Source organism: Melanerpes formicivorus, unplaced genomic scaffold, assembly GCF_026170545.1.
Source record: "Melanerpes formicivorus ecotype bairdi unplaced genomic scaffold, bMelFor1.0.p_v2 SCAF_4, whole genome shotgun sequence".
Classification (NCBI taxonomy): Eukaryota; Metazoa; Chordata; class Aves; order Piciformes; family Picidae; genus Melanerpes; species Melanerpes formicivorus.
Genome location: NW_027142356.1, coordinates 20,685,852 through 20,706,776, shown reverse-complemented (window position 1 = coordinate 20,706,776; position 20,925 = coordinate 20,685,852). Strand labels below are relative to the sequence as shown.

The 20,925-nt window shown below is 36.5% G+C and overlaps 1 protein-coding gene across 1 annotated transcript in view; it reads left to right on the top strand.

Annotated features, from left to right (window-relative positions):
* The first annotated feature begins 8,000 nt into the window (after positions 1-8,000).
* RXFP1 (relaxin family peptide receptor 1) overlaps positions 8,001-20,925 on the top strand; it is a 46,827-nt gene continuing 33,902 nt past the window's right edge. Inside the window, exon 1 of the mRNA XM_068137193.1 lies at positions 8,001-8,275. Coding sequence (XP_067993294.1) covers positions 8,221-8,275 — 55 coding nt within the window. The 5' untranslated portion in view covers positions 8,001-8,220. The remainder of the gene's footprint in view (positions 8,276-20,925) is intronic.

The following is a 20,925-nucleotide window of genomic DNA, read 5'->3' as shown; positions in this document are numbered from 1 at the left end:
CCCTGAGGTGTGGCTGTGTTTCACTGGAGGGGAAGATTTAGGATCCTACCATTCCCACGTCAGGGACAGTCCTAGGCCTGATGGCACCTTCCCAACTTCCTGATACAAAGTATGTCCTTTTCCCTGACATAGAGACGCTATTCTCAATGCCTCTAGTACCGCAGGACTGGCAAAAGAGACTAATTTGACTTCCACCCTATTATGACGTAGAGTAATACCTTAATTAGTGAGTAGCTAGACAGAAGCATAAAAAGTGTGTACTTTTTGTCCAGTGGTGATTAATGAGGAAACACATAGTTTGAGGTGAGAAAAGCCTGCTTCAAGAGAGATGCAAGGCAGCAAGCACTGCTTGCTCCAGTCCCAGGACAGACCAGACCATAAGGCATTTTATTCTCCTCTGCATTTCCTAATGGCCACATCAGGAGAATCTTGCCTCAAGGGCTGCCATTTTACCTGCCCAATGTGTTTCACGTGGCTGTGAATTCTAAATGGTTGCAGTGGCAAAAGTTTGGGCACTGTAGTTCTTCAGTGATTGCAGGGAAGCATCATTAACTGTGACAAAATGTGTTAATGGAGTTCATAAAATAAAGACAGTAACTGAGCTGAGGGGAAGTTTAGGCTTGCAGTGAGGAGGAAGTTCTTCACCGAGAGAGTCGTTCACCATTGGAATGGACTGCCCAGGGATGTGGTGGAGTCACTGTCCCTGGACATGTTCAAGAAGGGATTGGACATGGCTCTCAGTGCCATGGCTAATCATGAGGTCTTGGGTGATAGGTTGGACTTGATGATCTTTGAGGTATCTTCCAACCTTGGTGATACGGTGATACTGTGTGATACTGTGATGTGAGAGCTGAAGGTTCTGCTGTAAGTCACATAGGTTCACTTAAGCCAGCTTTTCATTATCCAGGACAGGTACTGTACTGTGGCCTTCGGAGAATGTCCCAAAAGCTTGACCACTTTTACACTTAAAACAAACTGTTGCCGTTGTAGCATTGTTAAAATCTAGTTATATGATTTTAAAACCAGATATATATTTGTATAGATTCCTGCCACATTTTCAGAAGACAAGTTGCAAACACTTTCTATAAAAGGACCAAATTTCCCACCTCGTTCTGGAAGGACACCACTGTACTTCTAGATGTGCTGGACGCCTTCACATTAGGGTTTTGGATTTGTACACTATATTATTACATTTCAGTCATTTATGCTAAAATTATTTCAGCACAGAGTCATTGATTTATCCTTCATAATAAAATTTAGAGGCTTTATATATTGATAGAGCAATATAGATCCGGAGGAGGTCAACATACTTCCAAGGCATTTAAATGATGCCTGGACAAAGCATACACAGTTCAGAAATACAATAGTTGTTTCTTAAGATTCAGTCCACTTGTTCCTGTTTGTTTGTTTTAATATTTTTGGCAATTACCAAGTCAAAAAAATAGATATTAACTGTTAATCTGTATTTCTCTAGGGGTCTGAAGACAACAGCCAATGGATAGAAATGTAAGTAATCAAAAAATGTAGATTAAATTGTATGAGATCTAAACCTGTAAAAATGTACCACACCTTTCAAGGAAGCAATAAGGGCTGAAGTTAAAAAAAGCATCAAACTATTCAAATCACATAATATCTATAGAAGCAAAATTCACTTCTAAATTGCTGCCTCTAGGCCACTGGAGACATAGGTTGTTATCTTCATCTTAAAGCACCTGCAAGTTCGATTTCACTTCTACAGTATCCAGAAACTAGGTATTCATCTACCTAAGCCCTCTGAAGACTTAATTTCAGAGCACTCCTATACACCAAAATAGAACGAAACTTCATACAAAGCATAATGACAGCCCTTGCTGTTTCCTTTAACACAAGTGTATGTTGGCACCAACCAGTACTGGTGGTACTGCCTCCTTTCATGTCACAGCCCAGTGTTTAAAGCCTTTGAGCAGGATGTGAAAAATGTCATTCAGTTCTCTAATATCTAAGAAGGAGTGCACAATGACTGAAAGGGAAGAGAATGAGCTGTTTCTTTTAAGTGAAGCTGCACTCCTGACAAAACATGATCCCAGACTAGGCCAGAAAGATAGCGGAAGACACAGCATGCCACTACAATGCTAGTGGTCCGAGCACTTGTCTAGGATTTTTGTCATATTATCACTGCCACAAAGCTATTTTCTGGAATCAATATAGAAATCATCCTGGGATAAAATACAAAACCAGGGTAAATGCATTGTTTAATGTTATCTCACTACTCGTTAAAATTATATTTTAGTGGTATTCAAGAAAATATTTTAGTATATTCAAGAAAAATAGGAAGAAAGTACCACCAAGCCAAAAAAGGATTTTGATAGTACGAATGAGCCAAACACTTGGGGGAAATTCCAAATACTTCTACTTGAAAAGTTGAATTTGTAAAGCTATCACTCAGTCTTGCAAACCTAGCAGGTGTAGCTATATTTCAAAATAAAATCAGAAAACAAACAAGAAAAAGATGGAGGTTATAACTTGGCATGGCTCAACCATGCATTGTGCACAGTTACTTTGGAAATGCTTTCTCCTCTTATATTGCTCCCAATGCTTTAGACCGGTATGATTAATATTGAAATCTATTCCTCATTTTGGCTCAAGCTCCTCATAGAAATATTGATTTATTTATTTATTTTTATGTGCCATTTAGTTGGTAGAAAGGAAGAAAAAGCTCCCCTAAATAAAAAATTTCTCTGTGAATATAAGCTCATTTACCACAAACTATCAGCTGTTCCCAAAACCTATGTCTTTCCTAGCTGTGCCAAGCAATTTTCATTTTACACTTCTCAAAAGCTGCAGTTTTAGATACAGATAAACACTACACTTTCTTTGCTGATTGCCTCAAATGTGTATCTGTGTTAAAGAACAAATCTAAACAGCGCTACAAAGAATGTACTCAAAGTCCTGCTGAATTTATTCCTGAGTATCTATGAACATTAGGAGTATGTAATTCAATGTTCCCTTTTAATTATATAGCAATGACTTTGTGATTTCTGAATTTCACTGCTCTTTCTATTTTGTTTTCTGTAGGCAGTTATGGAAATACAAAATAAGAACTGTAAATTAAGGTGTTACATAAAAGCCACTGGATTAGAAATCATACCTACTTCAGAAAAGGTGGGTTCATTTTACAGAGTTTATTTTCTTTAAAGCAGTGCAGTGGCAAAATGCAGGTACGAATAGTCCTGCAAATAACCTCTCAAGTGCATTCTTCATTTCAGTGGTTCCTACTTTTGTTAGTGTCTTCTCATATTATATATTTGCCCTTTAAAAAGCCCTGCTTCTTTATTCTGTAACCCTCTTCCTCCTCCTCATTTTTTTGTGAGGTTTGGGGAGGATGGGAGCTTGAAGGGGATGCTGTTTCTTCTTTTATTCCCCTTTCTCTCCATTTCAACATGTGTTTATCCTGTTTGTTTAATTGGCTTTTCCTTTTCTTGAATCTCAGTTAAATATTTCCTCTGTTCAGTTTATACTTTACATGGAATCCTCTGAGTTCACATGTGATGGCATGGATGAGTAAGCAGTCCAGGTGGTTATTGGACTACATTGTGGATGATTTCTTAATCCAGGTGATTGACAACCTAACTATATGATCTTTCTGGAACAACACATCTGTTTCTGTCTGGCTTTGAAGCTGGCTTTTGTAATTCTCTGACATAAAGATTCTCACAGCTGAGTTATCACAATGCTTTGCCTCATCAAAAGTGAACCAACTGTATCATATTAGAGTTCATTCTATCAAAATGTGACTTACTTGTCAATGATCATATTCTGGGTGCCATCTCACATCAAAATATGTAAATATATTGCTAGTGAGCATTTTATGAACTTCACATCTTCTGTTATTGTATATTCAGCTGTTCATATTTGGGACTTTTGCCTTTCTTCTAGAAGCTTAGGTGCTGTGAACAGGAATTGAAATCCCCCAAGTATGCCAGTAATAAGGTGGGGGAAAAAAAGTTACACTGAAAAAGCAGTATGTCATATACAATTCCTATGACATTTCCAAATGCTATAATAACTTCTCCAAGCCATTAAAATCATGTCTATGTCAACCTTAGAAATACCATTACAATCTTTAGTCAATTAAAACTTAAAAGGCTGAAAATGGCTGATTAGGAAAATATATCATTGGCAAAGCTTTTATGTTCAGTTGTTTTGAAGGAAATGCACGCTCTACATTCCAGCAGCATCTTTGAGTCAGAGACTGTTACTTGATTTAGTCAAAACACCCAGCTGGAACAGACATCTGGAGCAAACCAGAGAAAATGAGGGAGTCGGAGAGTAAGTTTGCTCTGCCTGCCTTCCTCCATACCAGCTAGAGAAGGATAGTTGGACAGTCACCAAACCACCAAGGAGGAGAGATTACTTTTGCAGGAGGAAAGCATTTCAATGAGTTCAAAGATAGCTAGGTACTGCTGTTTGTGTACTGTTGACTACAGTCAGTCTGGTATCCCATTTACAAAAAAGCATATAAGGGACAAATAGTTATTCCTTAATCATCCTTCATTCTGCCTTTTTTTTTTCCTTAACTAAGGAAAAGTGAAACTCATTGTTTGTGCTTCCCCCCCACCCCCCTTAACAAGGGAGTTAAGGTCACCCTTCAGCTGGGAGCTAGCACTAGAGTCAAACTTTGTACAATTGCTCTAGTTCAAAATAAGGCTGGCAGAACCGGTTTCTGGTTTGAGTCACTAAAAATCCAACGTCTTTGTACTAAAGCCCTTCAGGAGAGCACATCTAGCTCAGAGAGTTTTTCAGCAAAGGAAGATCTCTCCCCTTTCTCCAGATGTAAATGCCAGTAATCCCAGCTCATCTGTAACTATGCTCATAAAGAGAGTCTGAGAAGTCAGGAGGCCCTGCAGCACTGGTGCCTGTTAGGCCGGGTATTTCAGCCTCTTCAGGTTTTGGGAGGTAAATTCTATTAAATGTTTGCAAATAGGCAATAAGGAAGAGTTAAAATCTATTAAAAGATCACACATTCTGTACAGTACTGTTTGAGTCACAAGTGTATGAGATAGATAGTACTATAGTGCATCTTACTGTTTGGGAAGAGCTGTTATAGATTATATCTTTTCTTCTCTTTCTGTGTTTAGACTGGTTAGATATAGGAAGTCTTTTAGTTTGCTTTGCTCTGAACTGAGGAAACCTGGATGTAAACATTAAATAAGGAATACATACACCAAAGGTAGCAGTTGCCCTGTAAAATATAGTCTTATTCTCAGTTGCACTGTCTGGAAAGTGTACCATAAGAGCTTTGAAAGCAATGTAAATGAAATATGATTAAGCCAATTATGTTAATTTGCACAGTTAAATCTTTTGGACTGTAAGATTGACATACATAATAGACAATTTACATTGTAGAAGATATATTCTGAAGTCTTATCTGTACGTTAATTATTCACATTGCTATAATACAAAACATAAAATTTGGTCATTGAATGGCTGAAAAGACAAAAAGTTCTCTTCTTGGGGTATTGTTCCTAAATAGGACTATATATTCTTCATGACAGTGGATGGCCACATGGGCCCAGTTTTCTTTCAGTGTTTCATTTTGTACTTCTTGTATTATTGTTACTAAACAAAAATACAGCAAAATAGCTGACAATCTAACCAGTATTTTCAGCTGAAATTGACTGTGCTTAATGAACAACTCTTAGTTACCAAATTGCATTTGACACAGATATTGTCTTGTGGGTCTTTGACTTGATAAAAGCCATAAAGCATCCTTGATTCTTAAGTAAACCACACTGGAGTCAGAGTTTGAGGCCAATTATTTGTTAAATTCCAAGGCAGTAGCTTCAGCCTGTGAGTGAATCTTTTTTCTAGAAGTGGAAATTGAATTTTAACTTATTTCTATAGTAACAAAGATTTATATACAGCTTACTACATTTTTATTTTTAATGATGACCCTAACAATGGTGATGCATACAACTATGATTTTTTTATGCCTGTGAATTTCCCTCTACATAACACCTAATGTGAGCTACAACTCACACGTATGCTAGAACTTCAAGAACGCATTTGTAAGTGCTACATAATCGCCATTATTTAATTCTAAGCCCTGTATACTAAGTTTAATTTCTATTACTTTGTTTATGGAAATGTGAGCCAACTTCTCCATAGCATAAAAGCCATAATTAGTTTGATTTTGTGAAATAATGCCAACTATTAATTTGTAGTGTAAGTGGCACAATGTTGGTTGAATGTTTGGGGGCACAGGTGGATAAAGTGGTGTCCTCCAGAGAACTGACAAGTAGTTTTCAACAGTTTTAAAACTCTGTAATTTTTAGATACTTTTTAGACCAATACCAGATAGCTGTGAAGACAGAAAGTCAAACTGCAAGCTGTTCTCATAACCAGTAAAGAAATCAAATGCCACCCTCTTTATTTCAGGGGATTCAGTTTAACCTGCTCATCGCTCAGAGCTAAACATCTGCATCTTACCCCATACTACAGTTTTTCTGTGATGTTTTTGGAATTCCAATATAGAATTCCCTAAGTAAAATACAAGTAGATAGTGACAATAAAGTCAAATGCCTTCTTGAAATGAAGATGTCATTCTGATGTGCTATTTCTTTGCTGCATAAGGAGTTATTGTATAAAGCCTGTTTCTTGAAATGAGAGCTCTAAAACACAGAAATATTGTAGCTTTTGACATTTTAGACAGGAAGAAAGTACTTATTGCCTTTCTAATGCACAGAAATGTTTCTTCAAATAGGCAAGGTAAGGCAAGTTAAGTTCAATAACTAGTAATGTCCCATGTCATGTTTTGTTCCAAGAATGAGCTTGCCTCTCCTCCTTTTTCTGCTCTGCATTCCAGAGTTCAGCAATGTGAGTGTTTGTAACTCAAGTTTCTTCGTTTAAATATAACCACACTGAGACAACAAGCTAGAAAGCACTGCTGCTTCTTTATGAATGTATAAGAAATTCAGAATAGGGAAGATCTCAGTGGATTTTCAATAGAGCAAATGTCTGCAGCAAAATTAACTTTAAAGACTATCATTGCTGAAGGTCTTTGAAAAAGAGGAGGGCTGGAAAGTGACAAACTCCCGTTGGGACAGAGCTACAGTAGGTGTATGTGGGCGATATGTACTGCATTTTGAGGTTTTCCCTGTTTATTCTGTAATATAAAATCTTGAGGTTGTGAAGTTGGTCAGATTACTTTTTTTAAGAAATAGCTTGCTTGGTTTATTGTACTACCAGGTAAAAATAGTTGATTCCAAACACATATATGATTCCCATGATATAGATATTTCCCTTTTTCTAAATTCACTGTTTCATGTATGTGTTCATGCAAGGTTTTCCTCCTGAGGTACCCGACTTAGCAGCTCATTGTCTTGAATTCATCTCAGCTGACTGACTGCTTTTGAAATATATCTTGCCATGTTGACAAGTGTTAGCCTTCACATTGTAAAAAAGATCTTTATGTGATGGAGTACACCATGATCTCCTGGGAACAGTACAGTAAAGGGCCAGCTAAGAATGTTTCAAAGTATTAAAACAAAGAGAAAATCTGTGAAAAATCTTATTGTCATAGGGTAAATATTTCCAAACATTCCTCTTTGCTCCTTCATATTTTTTTCTTTAGTCATGAAGAATGGTTAATGTGTAAAGTGACATGTTGTTATTGGAAATAAATTACATTGTGCATTTTTCTGTATTTCAGTGAGCGATTGCATTGTTACAAGGGGACTGTGTTTATAAATTTCACTTCCCCTTGCTTTAGGAACCACCATTTTTTACCTAAATTATAGCAAATGTTTGGTTTCAAATAGATTTGCCTTAATAAAAGTGCATTTTAAGGAGCTCTCACAGGATGAGACCTAAGGGGAAAAAAAAAAAAAAAAAGTTACTGTTGATGACAAGTCTCTGGACCTGACTGTATTTTGTGCAGCAGCAGCTTTGCTTGGGGTAGACCTGTATCCCTGCACACAGCTCAGTCTTTGCCTGCTGCAGAGCAGACCCCATCTTGCAAAGAAGAGCTTGAGGAGCTGGTGTGATCCCAGAAACTTTCCTCTGTGTGTGCCAGAGAGGGGAGTGAGAGAGACCAAGCGCAAAGGAGAAAGCAGGGGAGAGAAGGGAGCTTGCCTCATGCACTGAGAAGGCTGTCAGAAGCAGACTGTACAAGCAGCACGGTGGCTGGTGCGCAGTTTAAGGAACAGCATTCATTGACTTTATTCATTTACTTACTAAAGGATGATTATGGCATCCAACTGCTGCTTCTATGTGTTCTTGCTTATAGGCACCAAGGGTAAGTGCATCTGTTGTGTTGTTTTTCTCCTGTTTTGAACAATGCAGATAGCTGATAAACTTCAGTAGTGTGCATGTGTTTGTTTTTAAACCCTATATCTGTGTTATTATTTGGTTCTTCATGGCAATTATTTTCTTTGATAGAATCAAAGTGTAATGCAGCCTAGCAAGGGTACTAGCTCCATGTAAGACTCAAATATTTTTGAGAGTTACTATTAATAGTTATGAGCTGAAATTGAAAAATAAGAGTTTAACCATTCCACAAATACTTGCTGTAAATATTTAATGAAGGTAGATATGGAACTGACTTATTTCAGATGCCTTGAAACACATTTTTTAGTATTTCAGTAGTTTCTAGTGATACTGTGCAGTGCTACTCAAATCAGTAGTTCTCAAAAAGTAGATTATGCTCAGGTAACAGGAATTTTTACTGCAGGATTCAGCATGATAGGCAGTACAGCATGCAAGATGAAGACTGAATTTAATAGAAGTTTTCCTTCAGAGGCAAATCTCTTCAATGTGGTGGTAGCTACATCTGACCTGCTTTAGTAATGTTTTCTTCATTTAATTTGAGTACCCTGCTTGTAAGTGCTGCTTTCAACTTGGGTAAATCTATGCCTATGAAGTTGCTAGTACTGATCTTTATGTTGGGTTTTCTAATGATCATAATTTCTGTAGCTGTAGTTTTTATATTAAGAATTTATTTTTGTTGTATTTTTCAATACTAAAATAATGTTTTATTGATTTTTAAAGATGCAATCACTGCCCTCTACAATATCAGCTATTTTATTAAATTAATAAGGTTAAATTCTGGCACCTTCTATATTGAACAATATCTTGCTATCTTTCTTCCTTTTAAGTTGAACTTTTTGGGGTTTACATGTGTATACTATGCTGTTTAACATAAGGTTTGTAAGGGCTAATGCCCATATTAGTAGTCTGGGAAACAGAGCTCTACTTACAGGTATTTTTACTGTTGCCAAGCTTAGATCTGTGGGAAAACTACAAGTAGTTTTGGAGGAATACTTAATATGTGAGCTGCAAGCAAGAAAAAACAGTGATACTAACATGCCAGGAAATAAGTAGACTGTGGTGAGATATTATCAAGCCTGTGAACTTCATATGCATTCATGTTATCCATGCAATAACCTAATATTTAAAGATAGTACTTCAAAGTATGTAGACTAAGAGCTAAAGGATTTCAAGTAAGTTAAGACTGTCAAATTATTTGTTTCTATATCAAAACTGTAACAGATTAAAACGTTCATACAACATATACAAATTATTTACATAATTGCTAGGTTAAATTGATCTCAGCTGTGCAATTTATAAAACTTATCAAATTACATTAAACCATATTGCAAAATAAGATAGATGACTTATTACAGACCTCCCAGCATTTTAGTTATGATGGCCATTAGCTTTTTAGGTGATTATTGGCTCATCAGATATAGCAGTTTATAACACTTCTAAGTAAACTACCTAGGTCAAGATTTGTTGAACAGAGAAGCAGTGCAGCAGTGCAGTGCAGTCACAAATTAGTGTGTGCATGCCTGGAGTCACTGTTGCCTGTCAGTCCCCCTTTAGTGCCGCTTCTAGCCTCTCTCAGTGCACAATTCACTGCCTTTTAAAGTTTTAGATGGCAATCTGGACTGTGACCACAGCTATAAATTGTCTGATTTCATCCATGAAGTAGATTTAAGCTTTGCTCTATTCTTAAGGCTAGCTGATATTAAATCAAATACTACTGAAGTACATATGTTTGTGATTAGAAATTTGGTTTCTTTGGTTTGGACTTCCAGAAGTTTAGTTATGGAGATTTTTTTCTGTTGTGGTTGGTTTTGTTGGTTTACTGTTCTGGTTTCTTTGGAGGGTTGTGTTGGTTTTGTTTCATTTTTTTTTTGTTTGTAGGGCTTTGCTTTTTATTTCTGCAGTTCACAGGTGCTCCTAATTCTTAAAAAATAAAAATAAAAAATATCTATTCTAGAAAAACTACTCGTCTTACTTGTCCACATCTATTAATTCTACATCTGCTTAGCTTTCCATTCAACGGCTACACTTACACACAAATCACTCCAATAGTTCTATTATTTTACTCTCTTCTTCCAGATTCTTCATTAAATATTTTTATATTAATATCTTTCCTTCCAAAATCCAACTAATTAAACTATGAAGCTTTTTATGCACCAAGTACCCTTGGCCACTGCCTGGCTATTTCCTGATGTGGAATATATCATACTACGTAGAGGGTTTCTTTGAAAACAAAGTGGCGTTTATACTGTGGTTTTCACCAGTGCAACAGTGTCAACTGTAACAAGGAGAAATGTAAATTTCAGACTGCAGTTGTGGAACTGGCAGCCTTGAATGGGTAGCTAGGACAAACTTCTGCCTGGGTAGCTCATCCCCTCTTGTGAATCTGCTGGGTTGATTTGAACTGTGGCTCACACTGCACTGGCTTGATGCTGTGTCTTCTGTCAGTAGAATAATCTGCTGTGATTACTGCAACAACCAGAATGTACATTTATGTCTCTAGAGTCACTTTGATTGGCTTTCTGGGAACAAACTATTTCACCCTTCTGGACTTTGGCTAAGTGACAGAGTCTCAAACAATTAATTCATCAATCACATAGAAAGCCAGAAGAACATTAGTATCTAAAACTATTCAGAGTGGATTCCAAAAGCGATTTGGCAGGCTCCTTGTGAAAAACAGTTGCAATGGTCACTCTTCCAACCCTATATGCTCTGTGTTCTTACCTGAAGTTTTATAACCCTCTGTCTGCTCTTGCCTATAGTTCCCCTTCCCTCCTCTCTCTTGTTCTTTCTTTTGTAATTTTTTTTTTCCCAACCTTCCCTTACCCCCCTTCAAAATGCCTAGGAAATATTTCTTAAAACCATCTGAAACTTGTCAGCCCTTCTGGTGCTGCATGCATGTGACAGCTGTTTTCAAGGCCAAGTTCTCATATAGCAAATGCTTTCTGTCAAATGTGGGAAAGCGACCATTCCAAATTGTTTGGAGAAGTGCTGGTTTATGATTGTGCAGAGTAGTGCTTTTGTTTACGTAATTTGTAACAGATTTGAAGATTCCTTCCAGATTTGTAAATAGGAAAGTGAAATTACTTCAGCTTTTGCAGGAGCTCCAATAATCGTTGTGTAATAATAATTTTTTGTTGTTTTCTCTTTGCTTTCATTTAACTTGAGCGGTAATCTGCCTGGCTTCCCTGTGACTAGAAGAATAATGTGTATCTTGCACATCTGTGTGTACAATAAAAAATAATATCTTCACAGAAAAGGTGATTTCCTGAGGAACAATTCCTCTAATGTTAGTTAGAATTAGTGACAAGTCTGCACAGTGAAAAACTGAAGTTCTGAAAGCCAGATCGTTATATGCCTGACAGCGCTGCAAGGGCAAGGCTGCTTGCACCTCTCCATTAACAGCACTAGGGGCTACCCAGCTTGCAAACTTGTCTTCTTTATAGCAACTCTACCAGACTTGAAGCACTTGCTGTGCAATCTTGTGAACAATGTGGAATTTTTTTCACCTTGGAACGAGCAGAACTTCATGAAAATAATTTGTGTTTTCCAGAAAGTGAGGAACTTAGCCTATGTTGAACAATTCTGTGAATCTTCTATTAAACAATGCCTTCTCTGAAAGAATGGAGTTGTGTATTATCCCTGTGCAAAATTGCTGTGTCTGAAGGTCCTCTGACAGGGCATTCCACTAGAGCTAATAAGCCTGTTCAAGCCTAGTTGCAGCAGCACAAAAAATTACCTTCTCTACAGGATGTTCCTGGATGATACAGACCAGTGTGAAATTAATCAGAGAAACTGTCACTTTCAATCTTGGCAAGGGTTTCCTGGTGGTGCTGTGCATACTAGACTTTGAAGACATCAGATCAGACTTTGAAATTACTGGTTCATGGTGAGAAGATGTAGAAAGCTGAAAGAATCAGGAGGTCATTTTTGTTGTGTCTGAAAGGCAGAGAAGGTGAAAGCGTATTGGGAAGAAGTAAACAAGGAGACTAAAAGCAGTGGCTAAAGGGAGAGGAAGATGGGACAAGGGAGCAGAGAGGAGAGGAGAGAAAAAAGGCTGATGCTACTTAGGGAAAATGGAAATTGGAAAAACTGTTAGTCTAGGAGGTCAAAGACAAGGCAAGGAAAGGGGCCAATGAATTAACTAAGAAGGACAGGAGCTGTCTGAAGAAGGCAGACAGCAGCCTGAAGAGTAAGGTCGGAGGATGGTGAGACAGAAGGATGAGAGGATGGGAAACAAGGGATTGGGCCAAAAAAAGGAATTGTTTTGAAATAAGTGGCCAAGGCAAGGAAAATTTGAGACTAAGAGGAAAAAGTAGATGTGTTTGGTGGGTTATGCTCTGTACTATAAAGCTGGAAGGAAGCTTACTGTTGCTTACTGCCTCCTTGCAAAATGTCCTCTCCTGAGTAACACACCTGCTCAGAGGCTGGTACTTAATGTGCTGTGTGGAAAGGAAGGTACTGCATTAATGAATTTACAAGCTGTGAGATTGTAGGTCGAATGCCTTGATTAATCTGGAGAAGTTAATAGTAATATGGTTGACAAAGATGAACTACATTTTTAGAGGTTTATTCATGAAGACCTGGCTACAATGAAAGTATGCTCCCCGATGTCATTTTCTAATCCTCGATTCCATGTTGTCATACTCAGAAACTAGACACATGCTTTCAGAAGCTTTCAGTCTTTTCTGGAATTTGAGTAACATTGCAAGCCTTTGGTTCTTATGGTGGTTTCGTCACGTTTCTAAACCTGTTGTATAACAACATTATTTTCAAAGCATTTCTCTCTTAATTTCTTTCAAATTCCTTCTATGGCTTCTGTGAAAATATTTTCATTTACAAATGCTGCTTTATCTTTGTTATAGATTTTCAGCATTATGCAAAATCAATAGAAGCACCTTCTTCTTTTCAAATATATATCAGAATTGAGTGTTGAATAGCTGGGCTATACTGCTAAAACATATATCATATGAAATTTTGGGGTTTCTTAATATGTTTTAGAAAAAGCAGTTGCTTTTAGGTAAGTACTGATTATTACTGTAAGATACGATATTGTTTTAAATAACTTCCCCTTCCCCTTTTTTTTTTTTTCCTTTTTTTCTTTAATCTTTAATTAACACATTCATTGCTTGTACATCATGTTTTAACCAAATCAGTTTCTTGCCCAGAGAAATAGTTCTTGTATTTATGAATGTACAGTTCTGGAAAGTCTAACAGGTATTTTAAAATAATCAGTCATGCAAACAACTGGTTTAAATACCACAATATGAATTTGCGTATTACAAATATATCATCCTGATACAATTACCTTATTCAATCTATTGGGGAAAAAAATAAAATACAGCCATAGTGTGATGCCTGGTAACACAAAAAAACTCTTTTTAGGAATCAACTCATCACTGAAGTAAGGTATCATAACAAAAATTCTCCATTCTACATGTGAAGTTTTAAGATTTTCTGTCTGCACAAGTCCAGCAATATCCTGTACCTTTTATGCAGAGAAGCATTACAAGATGAAAATATTTAACACTACTTCACTGGATACACTGTAATTAGTTGTATAGGTAAAATAAAATAAGAATCTTACATTTAAAAATGGTACTGCCTTTAATAAGATAGGCTCTAAAAGTGCACATACACATTGACTTCAGACCATAAATGTTCTCCAGCATCCTGTTGTGTGTGATATGAAATACTGTCTGTCAAAGCATTTGGCTAACATTTAAAACCTTGGCAAAAGCTATGTTCCAATACTCTCATTTCTCAGTCTCTTCTCCACTATCGAGATGTAGTTATCACAACAGCCTCTTACAATCCCTCATGAGACCAGGACTGCATTTTTCCAGCACTCTTCTGCATGCCTTGCCCTGAAAAGCCAGATGTGGGACAGCTAACGGAAAGGTGTCGCAGGACCAGGGTGATGCAGGGGATCAGTGTTGGAGCAAACACCTTTTCCTCCTTGCCCTGCATCCTGCCTTGCATGCCATGCTAGAGATGGATCATGATAGCACTACTCTGATTTAAGGTGTGTTTCACAAAGCATGATTTCACTTGTGTTGACAAAGAGAAAGCACTGTCAGGAATGGACACCACTGTGTGTTGATTCAGCTGAAGTGGTGTCAAAAGGAAGAAAAGTAAGACTTTATGGAGATTATGGGAAAGTAAAATCCATCAGTAATCTGTTCAAGTGTATCATTTAGACAAACTGCATCCAAATTGAAGACAAACTTCTGAATGCAGTTTCTTGTTACCTTTTGTGACTTGGCTGGGAAAATTGATATACATATAACTCAAACCTATGTGCCATTATTGCAACATTTCTTTACGTACATTTATATTTGTATAAAACCCAAAACTAATAATCTTAACATCTACAAATCTTAATCTTCAGGCATATTTTTATATAATCTACAAAGGAAGAAACAAGACAGATATCTCTGATCATGGTTCAACCTTCTAGCATTATTCACAGTATGTCAGCAATCCTATTAACTTGAGATAATTTCTGGTTTATGGCGCCTTAACTGGAATGTCACAATTTATAGCAGTGAGTCGTGATTACTCATAGTAAAATACAGTAGAATTTGGATAACCTGTGATTTTTAAATTGAGACAAGTATTCATGAGTCAGAGTGTAGTAACTATGCGCTTATTTAAGCATAGTGCCTACGAATGGGTTTTTTTTACGTAAAATAGTCCTGTGAGCTCAAATCATTTTACTTCAAAACAGAACATTTTTATAATTCTTTAAGAGGGTGAACTCTCATAGATTTATAGAGCACAGCAACCTCCCAAATCTGGTCTTGTCATATTAAATTTAAATTCTTAACAGTTAGAAATGGTTCTTAGTATGCGAATAACTAAAATGTATCAGATAATCCCGTCTCAGGCTCACCAAGAAATAATATATGTTTATTGTTATAAAGTTAATCTTAAATACATTTCAAAGCTTTACTTGAAGTTATGCTGGCTAATTTCCATTGTAAGGACTATGATTAAAATCTTTTTAGCCTTTATTAAAGGGATAATGAATGAAAAAGCAGATCATGTTTAACATTTCAGCTACTTTGTGTAGGGCTCCAAGAACACTATTTTGTTTGGTTTGGGTTTTTTGTTGTTGTTTGTTTGTGGGTTTGTTTTGTTTTGCTTTTTGTTTGGTTGGTTTGGTTTTGAGCCTTATGGAAAAAAAAAAAAAATTACCTGAGAGTATCTTTCAAAGATATATTCAAAATATTGTGGCTTCTGAAATTGTGGCTGATGCACAGCTTGCTTACTTCAAGCAATACTACACTAAAATAAGAGACTAAGAGACTAAAAGCCTACATAGCAAAAGAAGATGGTAAACAATAGAATAAAATCTCCCACTGAACCCCTTCAGGTTCTTTTTCTCTGCCTCTGATCAAGTTATATGTTGTCATTTATCTATCTATCTATCTATCTATCTATCTATCATCAACACAGCAAGATGTTTCTTCTACTAGTGTGTTTTTTTTTGCTTGATTTGATATTTCCCTATCAGAAGAGCATACCAAAGTTGGTATGAAAGAAGTCACAGCTAAGTCATCTAAAAAAGAAAAGAGAAAACGTCATGGTGTACATCATGTTCTATTCTGCTCATTTACAAATAATGCATTTTGAAGACATCATACAATTTAAAATATCAGCAAGTAATTTCCCTGTTCATTGCCTTTCTAATTTCATTCTGTTTCTCCTTGCAGCTTTCTCTGAAGGCTTTGCTACAATTGCTTTGTCTCATCTCCTGGAATTCTTTTTACTTTCATGCAGGAATGCACCCATACACAAACTTACCTCCTGTACATGATAACTGTGTCATGAAAGTCTACCTTTTCTACTTGGAAATTTAAAAGACATACTACAAATGTTAGTTGTTTGTTAATTTAAACAATTTAGTTTTTACTAATCAGTGTTTAATTTTTGCTTACTTTACGTATGGGTGACTGGAACAACTTTTGCAACGCAACAAGTCTATGGTGGACTTCTTTACAGTAATCTCCAATCACTGCCGTTATGTGTTTAAATTAAGAATGCTGGTTATCTAGGTGACATGAATGATTGTTGCTTGAGGGACACTGATTTATTGATAACCAGCTGTCCTAGATCCTCTCACATAATGTACATTTTAAATTATTTGATAGCTTATATTAAAAAAATAATAATAATCCCTTTAGTTCACTACTAAGAATGTTGTAAGACAGAAAAATAAATGTAAGATACATGGCAAATACTGCTGTGCAAGAAACTTTCATTATTTTTCCTGGAACTGCAAAACATCAAAAATGCCATTCCTGGTGTGAAGCCCCAGAGGTGTTTTGTTGTTCTTGTTTGTTTGTTTTCCCACATCTTGTATACAAGTCTTTACATTCGTAAGAAATATTGATTTAGTATTTCAAAGGAAGAAGAAATTATTACTTGAAAGAGATTTCTTTTATTGTTGGGGCCCGAAGCCCCAGCCCAAGCACAATTCTCAGTGCCTGTGAGGAAGAATCAGCTCATGGGAGAGGAGTTTCCCTGATTTTAGTGGCTAACCATCACTTTTTGGGGGGTCTTGCAGGTGGGTTGGTACTGACTAGCGCAGTATATTTACATTTACATTGATGTCTCAATTTTTGCTCTATGTGCAATGCCGCCCAAACAAAACCATAGTCTACGAGGGTGGTGGCACTTTGGAATAGGCTGCCCAGGGAGGTTGTGGATCTCTTTCCTGGGGGTTTTAAGGTTGGATGAGGTCTTAAGCAGCTGAGTCTAGTTGAGAGGCACCTCTGCCCATGGAGAGAAAAGGTGGAGTGGATACTCCCTAAGGTCCCCTCCAACCTAAGCCATTCTATGTTTCTAATGCCCAGCTTCAGACTTCATATTGCACTGTTGTGAAAAACACATGAGTAAAATCAAAGGATTTATATCAATGAAAACCAATACTGGAGCAAAGGAAAACCTACCTTGATGTAATTTCTATTGATAATCTTATCAGAATACAGAGACATAATTTATTTCTGAAGAGAAACAATAGTCCAATATAATTTTGTGTATTGTAGAAGAGGAAATAAAATAGGAAAGGGAGTGACAGAAAGTTCAGGTCTGCTCTGTAATTTATGTCTTTGTTAGATAACATGCTGAGCCCTCATCCTCCTGGAATGCCCTACAAAATTGGAGTTTCCAGCTAAAATTAATCATATTACATATTAGGGCTTTTTCAAATAATATTATCTCTTTCAGCTCTTTCTGTGTCAGAATCTTTTTATTATAAGTTCTGTGTAAGCAAAAAAAAAAAAAAAAAAGACAAATTAATAAAAGGTATAAGAGCCAAATCCTCTGGCAAGGTGCCATATGACCAATCTGAATTGCTCTACTGGGAGTTTCTGTCCCTGGAGTGGATTTATCTGGTAGTTATACAAAAAGGACTGTGTCTGGATTAATTAGGTTGAATTCTCTGTGGCATAACCAATAACTAACTTTAGTAATGCTATTATGATGTTGGAGTTTAAGTTTTTTAAAAGATAGTACAAATTTTCTACTTCAAGAAATTCTTCTGAAATTAAGTTCTTGTGAAACTCACAAGAAGACCTAAAGGTACTATTTGAAATTAAAATCCAAGATAATGACCTGATTGGTATGCAGTATTGGCAGTCATAATATGTGCATCTTTTGTGCTAAAATACTTTGCATTATGCTGTGCTTAATGAAAGCAAACATTATATACAGTCTACCATAAAATGCTATGTTTTGTTCAAGTACTACACTGGAGGTGCTTAGGAAGAGACTGCATGGGGTGCTTGGTGCCATTGTTTAGTTGATTAGATAGTGTTGGATGATAGGTTGGACTCAGTGATCTCAAAGGTATTTTCCAACCTGGTTGATCCGATCCAATCCTATCCCATCCCATCCTATCCCTAAAATAATAGCTAATATGGTCTACTAAAGACAAGCGTAATACGATCAACCCAAAAAGTGTTGAAGTTGCAAGAACAGCTACTGAAATACTAAAAATTGCTAGTGATTTAAAATTCAAACTGTCGAAGCCATTCAACATGCTGAATAAATGTTACTGTGTCACTTGCACTCAAAATCTAAAATTCCAAACATAATGCATTTTCTATACAGATATTTAGAGAATGCTATAGACATCAGGGATGAACAGAGAAGGAGAAGAGATAGTTACCGAAAAGGCAATGTAGCGATAGCAGTTTAATTATACTATTCTGGGGATCCTGCACAGATAATTAAATCTTTTAAGCCACTGATTCATTGCCCCAAGATTTAATGCTAAAGTATTTTTTGCCACTACAGCAAGGTCTGTTTCAGTCTACATGTTTCATCCCAAAGGCAACCTAAAGGCCAAACGTGTACACTAACCAAATTAAAGTTCGAGTACATAAACTGTATGAAATTAAAATCCATTTTCAATATATCATTTATGGACAGTTTTTAAATGTTAATGGAAGTCATTTTAGTAGTATTGAGATTCACATTACATATTCACAGAAATCATTAGGAAGCATTTCCTAAAAGAAGTATCAGGTTTAAGGGATTCTTTATAGAAGTATATACTGGGGGAAAAAAATTAATACATTCCCACTGATAAAGTTGTAGTAAGTTAAATACAAGAATGTAAGAGTTGACTTCACATTTCTTTCCTGAAATGTACTGGACTAATTTCATCCTAGTCTGTATCATAACTTGTTCCAAAATTCTCTTGTTTAGTGGGAAGAAGCTGAATAATTCAGAACAAATCCAGAAAAATTAATGTAAGATTGAATTAAATGCCATTGACTTCTAGATATTACTGTAATGGATGGATTCAGGCAACAAATTATTGTTTAAAAAAATAAGACCTTTTTAAGATGTCATGTCTCTCTGGTCAACCACTTTTTGCTACTGTTCTTTGTCAACTATTAATTAACCATCTTTTAAGCTACTGGAATTTAGTGTTTTTAAACTTATTTACAGCCTTGTTCTGATGTGTTAACCTTGAAAATAAAAGTTACAGGCCTATAAGGTGTCCTCCTATATATTACACTACAGGTTTTCTCCAAAGCCAGGTCACATGCCCTCCAAATACCTTTCAGCAGAGCAGGAATTATTTTTAGTCAACTATCACCTTGAAATATTCAGGTTAGCACAAAAATTATGAGCCAAATGGATTTCACTTTTGATGTTTTCTTTGTTGTTTCTTTCTGGTTCAGTTGAAGAAAACATTCTGTTTCAAAACAAGCATTTCAAATAAATATTTATCCCATTTCCCACTGTCTAGAAGTAAAGCAAATAAGTTATGGAAGGGTGGGAAAAGTCCCACACTTGATAAATTTGCATTGTCATCTTAGACATTTGTAAACAAAATAGATTTCCATCATAGTAAGTACAGGGTGGATTCTTCAGCATGGTGCTCATTTCTCACTTCTTGTCATCAAAGAACCTCTTTTTGAAAACAGTTGGATTTCCTCAGCTGCAGCAATTTAAACTTACTCAAAGGGAACATAGCATATTTGGTGGAACTTGGGAATCATTTTGGACTTCTGACAATTGGTCTTCATGTGATTTAAATCTTTGACAGAAGAAAAAATATTTCCTGATTTTATGATATGCCCATTTTTGAAACTATATGCATTACAGCTGAGACTGGTGTGAGTAGCAAGTACCAAGAAATGAGTAATGCTGCTTTGATTAGTTTAATTGCTCATGAATCAAACTAATCTACCCAGTATTGTTCCCATTACAGAGTTGTATTAATTTGTTTCGTGGGAGTTGCAAGAAGCTGTACTAAGTTCATGTTTTCTGGTGCCCATATCCCTTATTTGGTTTGTCAGATAACATTTTTGACGCAGTCTCTGTTCTCAAAAGCCTGTGCCATCTTTCAAAGAATGTACAAAACTAGTGAGGTTCATGAGACAATTTAGTTGGAAGGAAAACTGTGCTCTCCTGGGAGTATCTAGTTCTTGGCTTTCCAAAATGCATTCCCCCTTCTGATCTCATTGTAAGAAAGCTTAGAGAGGGGCTGTCATGTTCTTTTCACAGTGATTCTGCATCTAAGCAAAAAGGGGAAAAGTCTAACCATCTAGATGACAAGGCAACTCCTGCTTATTCCTTTAAAAAAGAAAAGCAACAGTAAATTAGTCTTATATTTTGAAGACTAGCAGGAAAAGATTTATCCACTTTCCTGAATCTAGCAGAAAGATCATAGACGAAGTTCAGGCTGGAGGTCAGGAGGAAGTTTTACACAGAGAGAGTGATTGCCCATTGGAATGGACTGCCCGGGGAAGTGGTGGCGTCACCATCACTGGAGGTTTTCAGGAGGAGACTTGACAGGGTGCTTGGTTACATGGGTTAGTTGATTAGGTGGTGTTGGATGATAGGTTGGATGCGATGATCTTGAAGGTCTCTTCCAACCTGGTTTATTCTATTCTATTCTATTGCCTCAAAGCAGCAGGACTGGACAAGATTTTAAGATTTATAACATGAGTTCTTTGGGTTAGGTTGTTGTTTTCTTTTTTAATTTGAGGAGAAAAGAGTATGGAGAGGGATCCCAAGTACGAAATAGTCAGAAATACTTAATTTGCAGAATCATGAATATGCACCAGTGAGTAGAATATGGACCAGTGAGTAGAA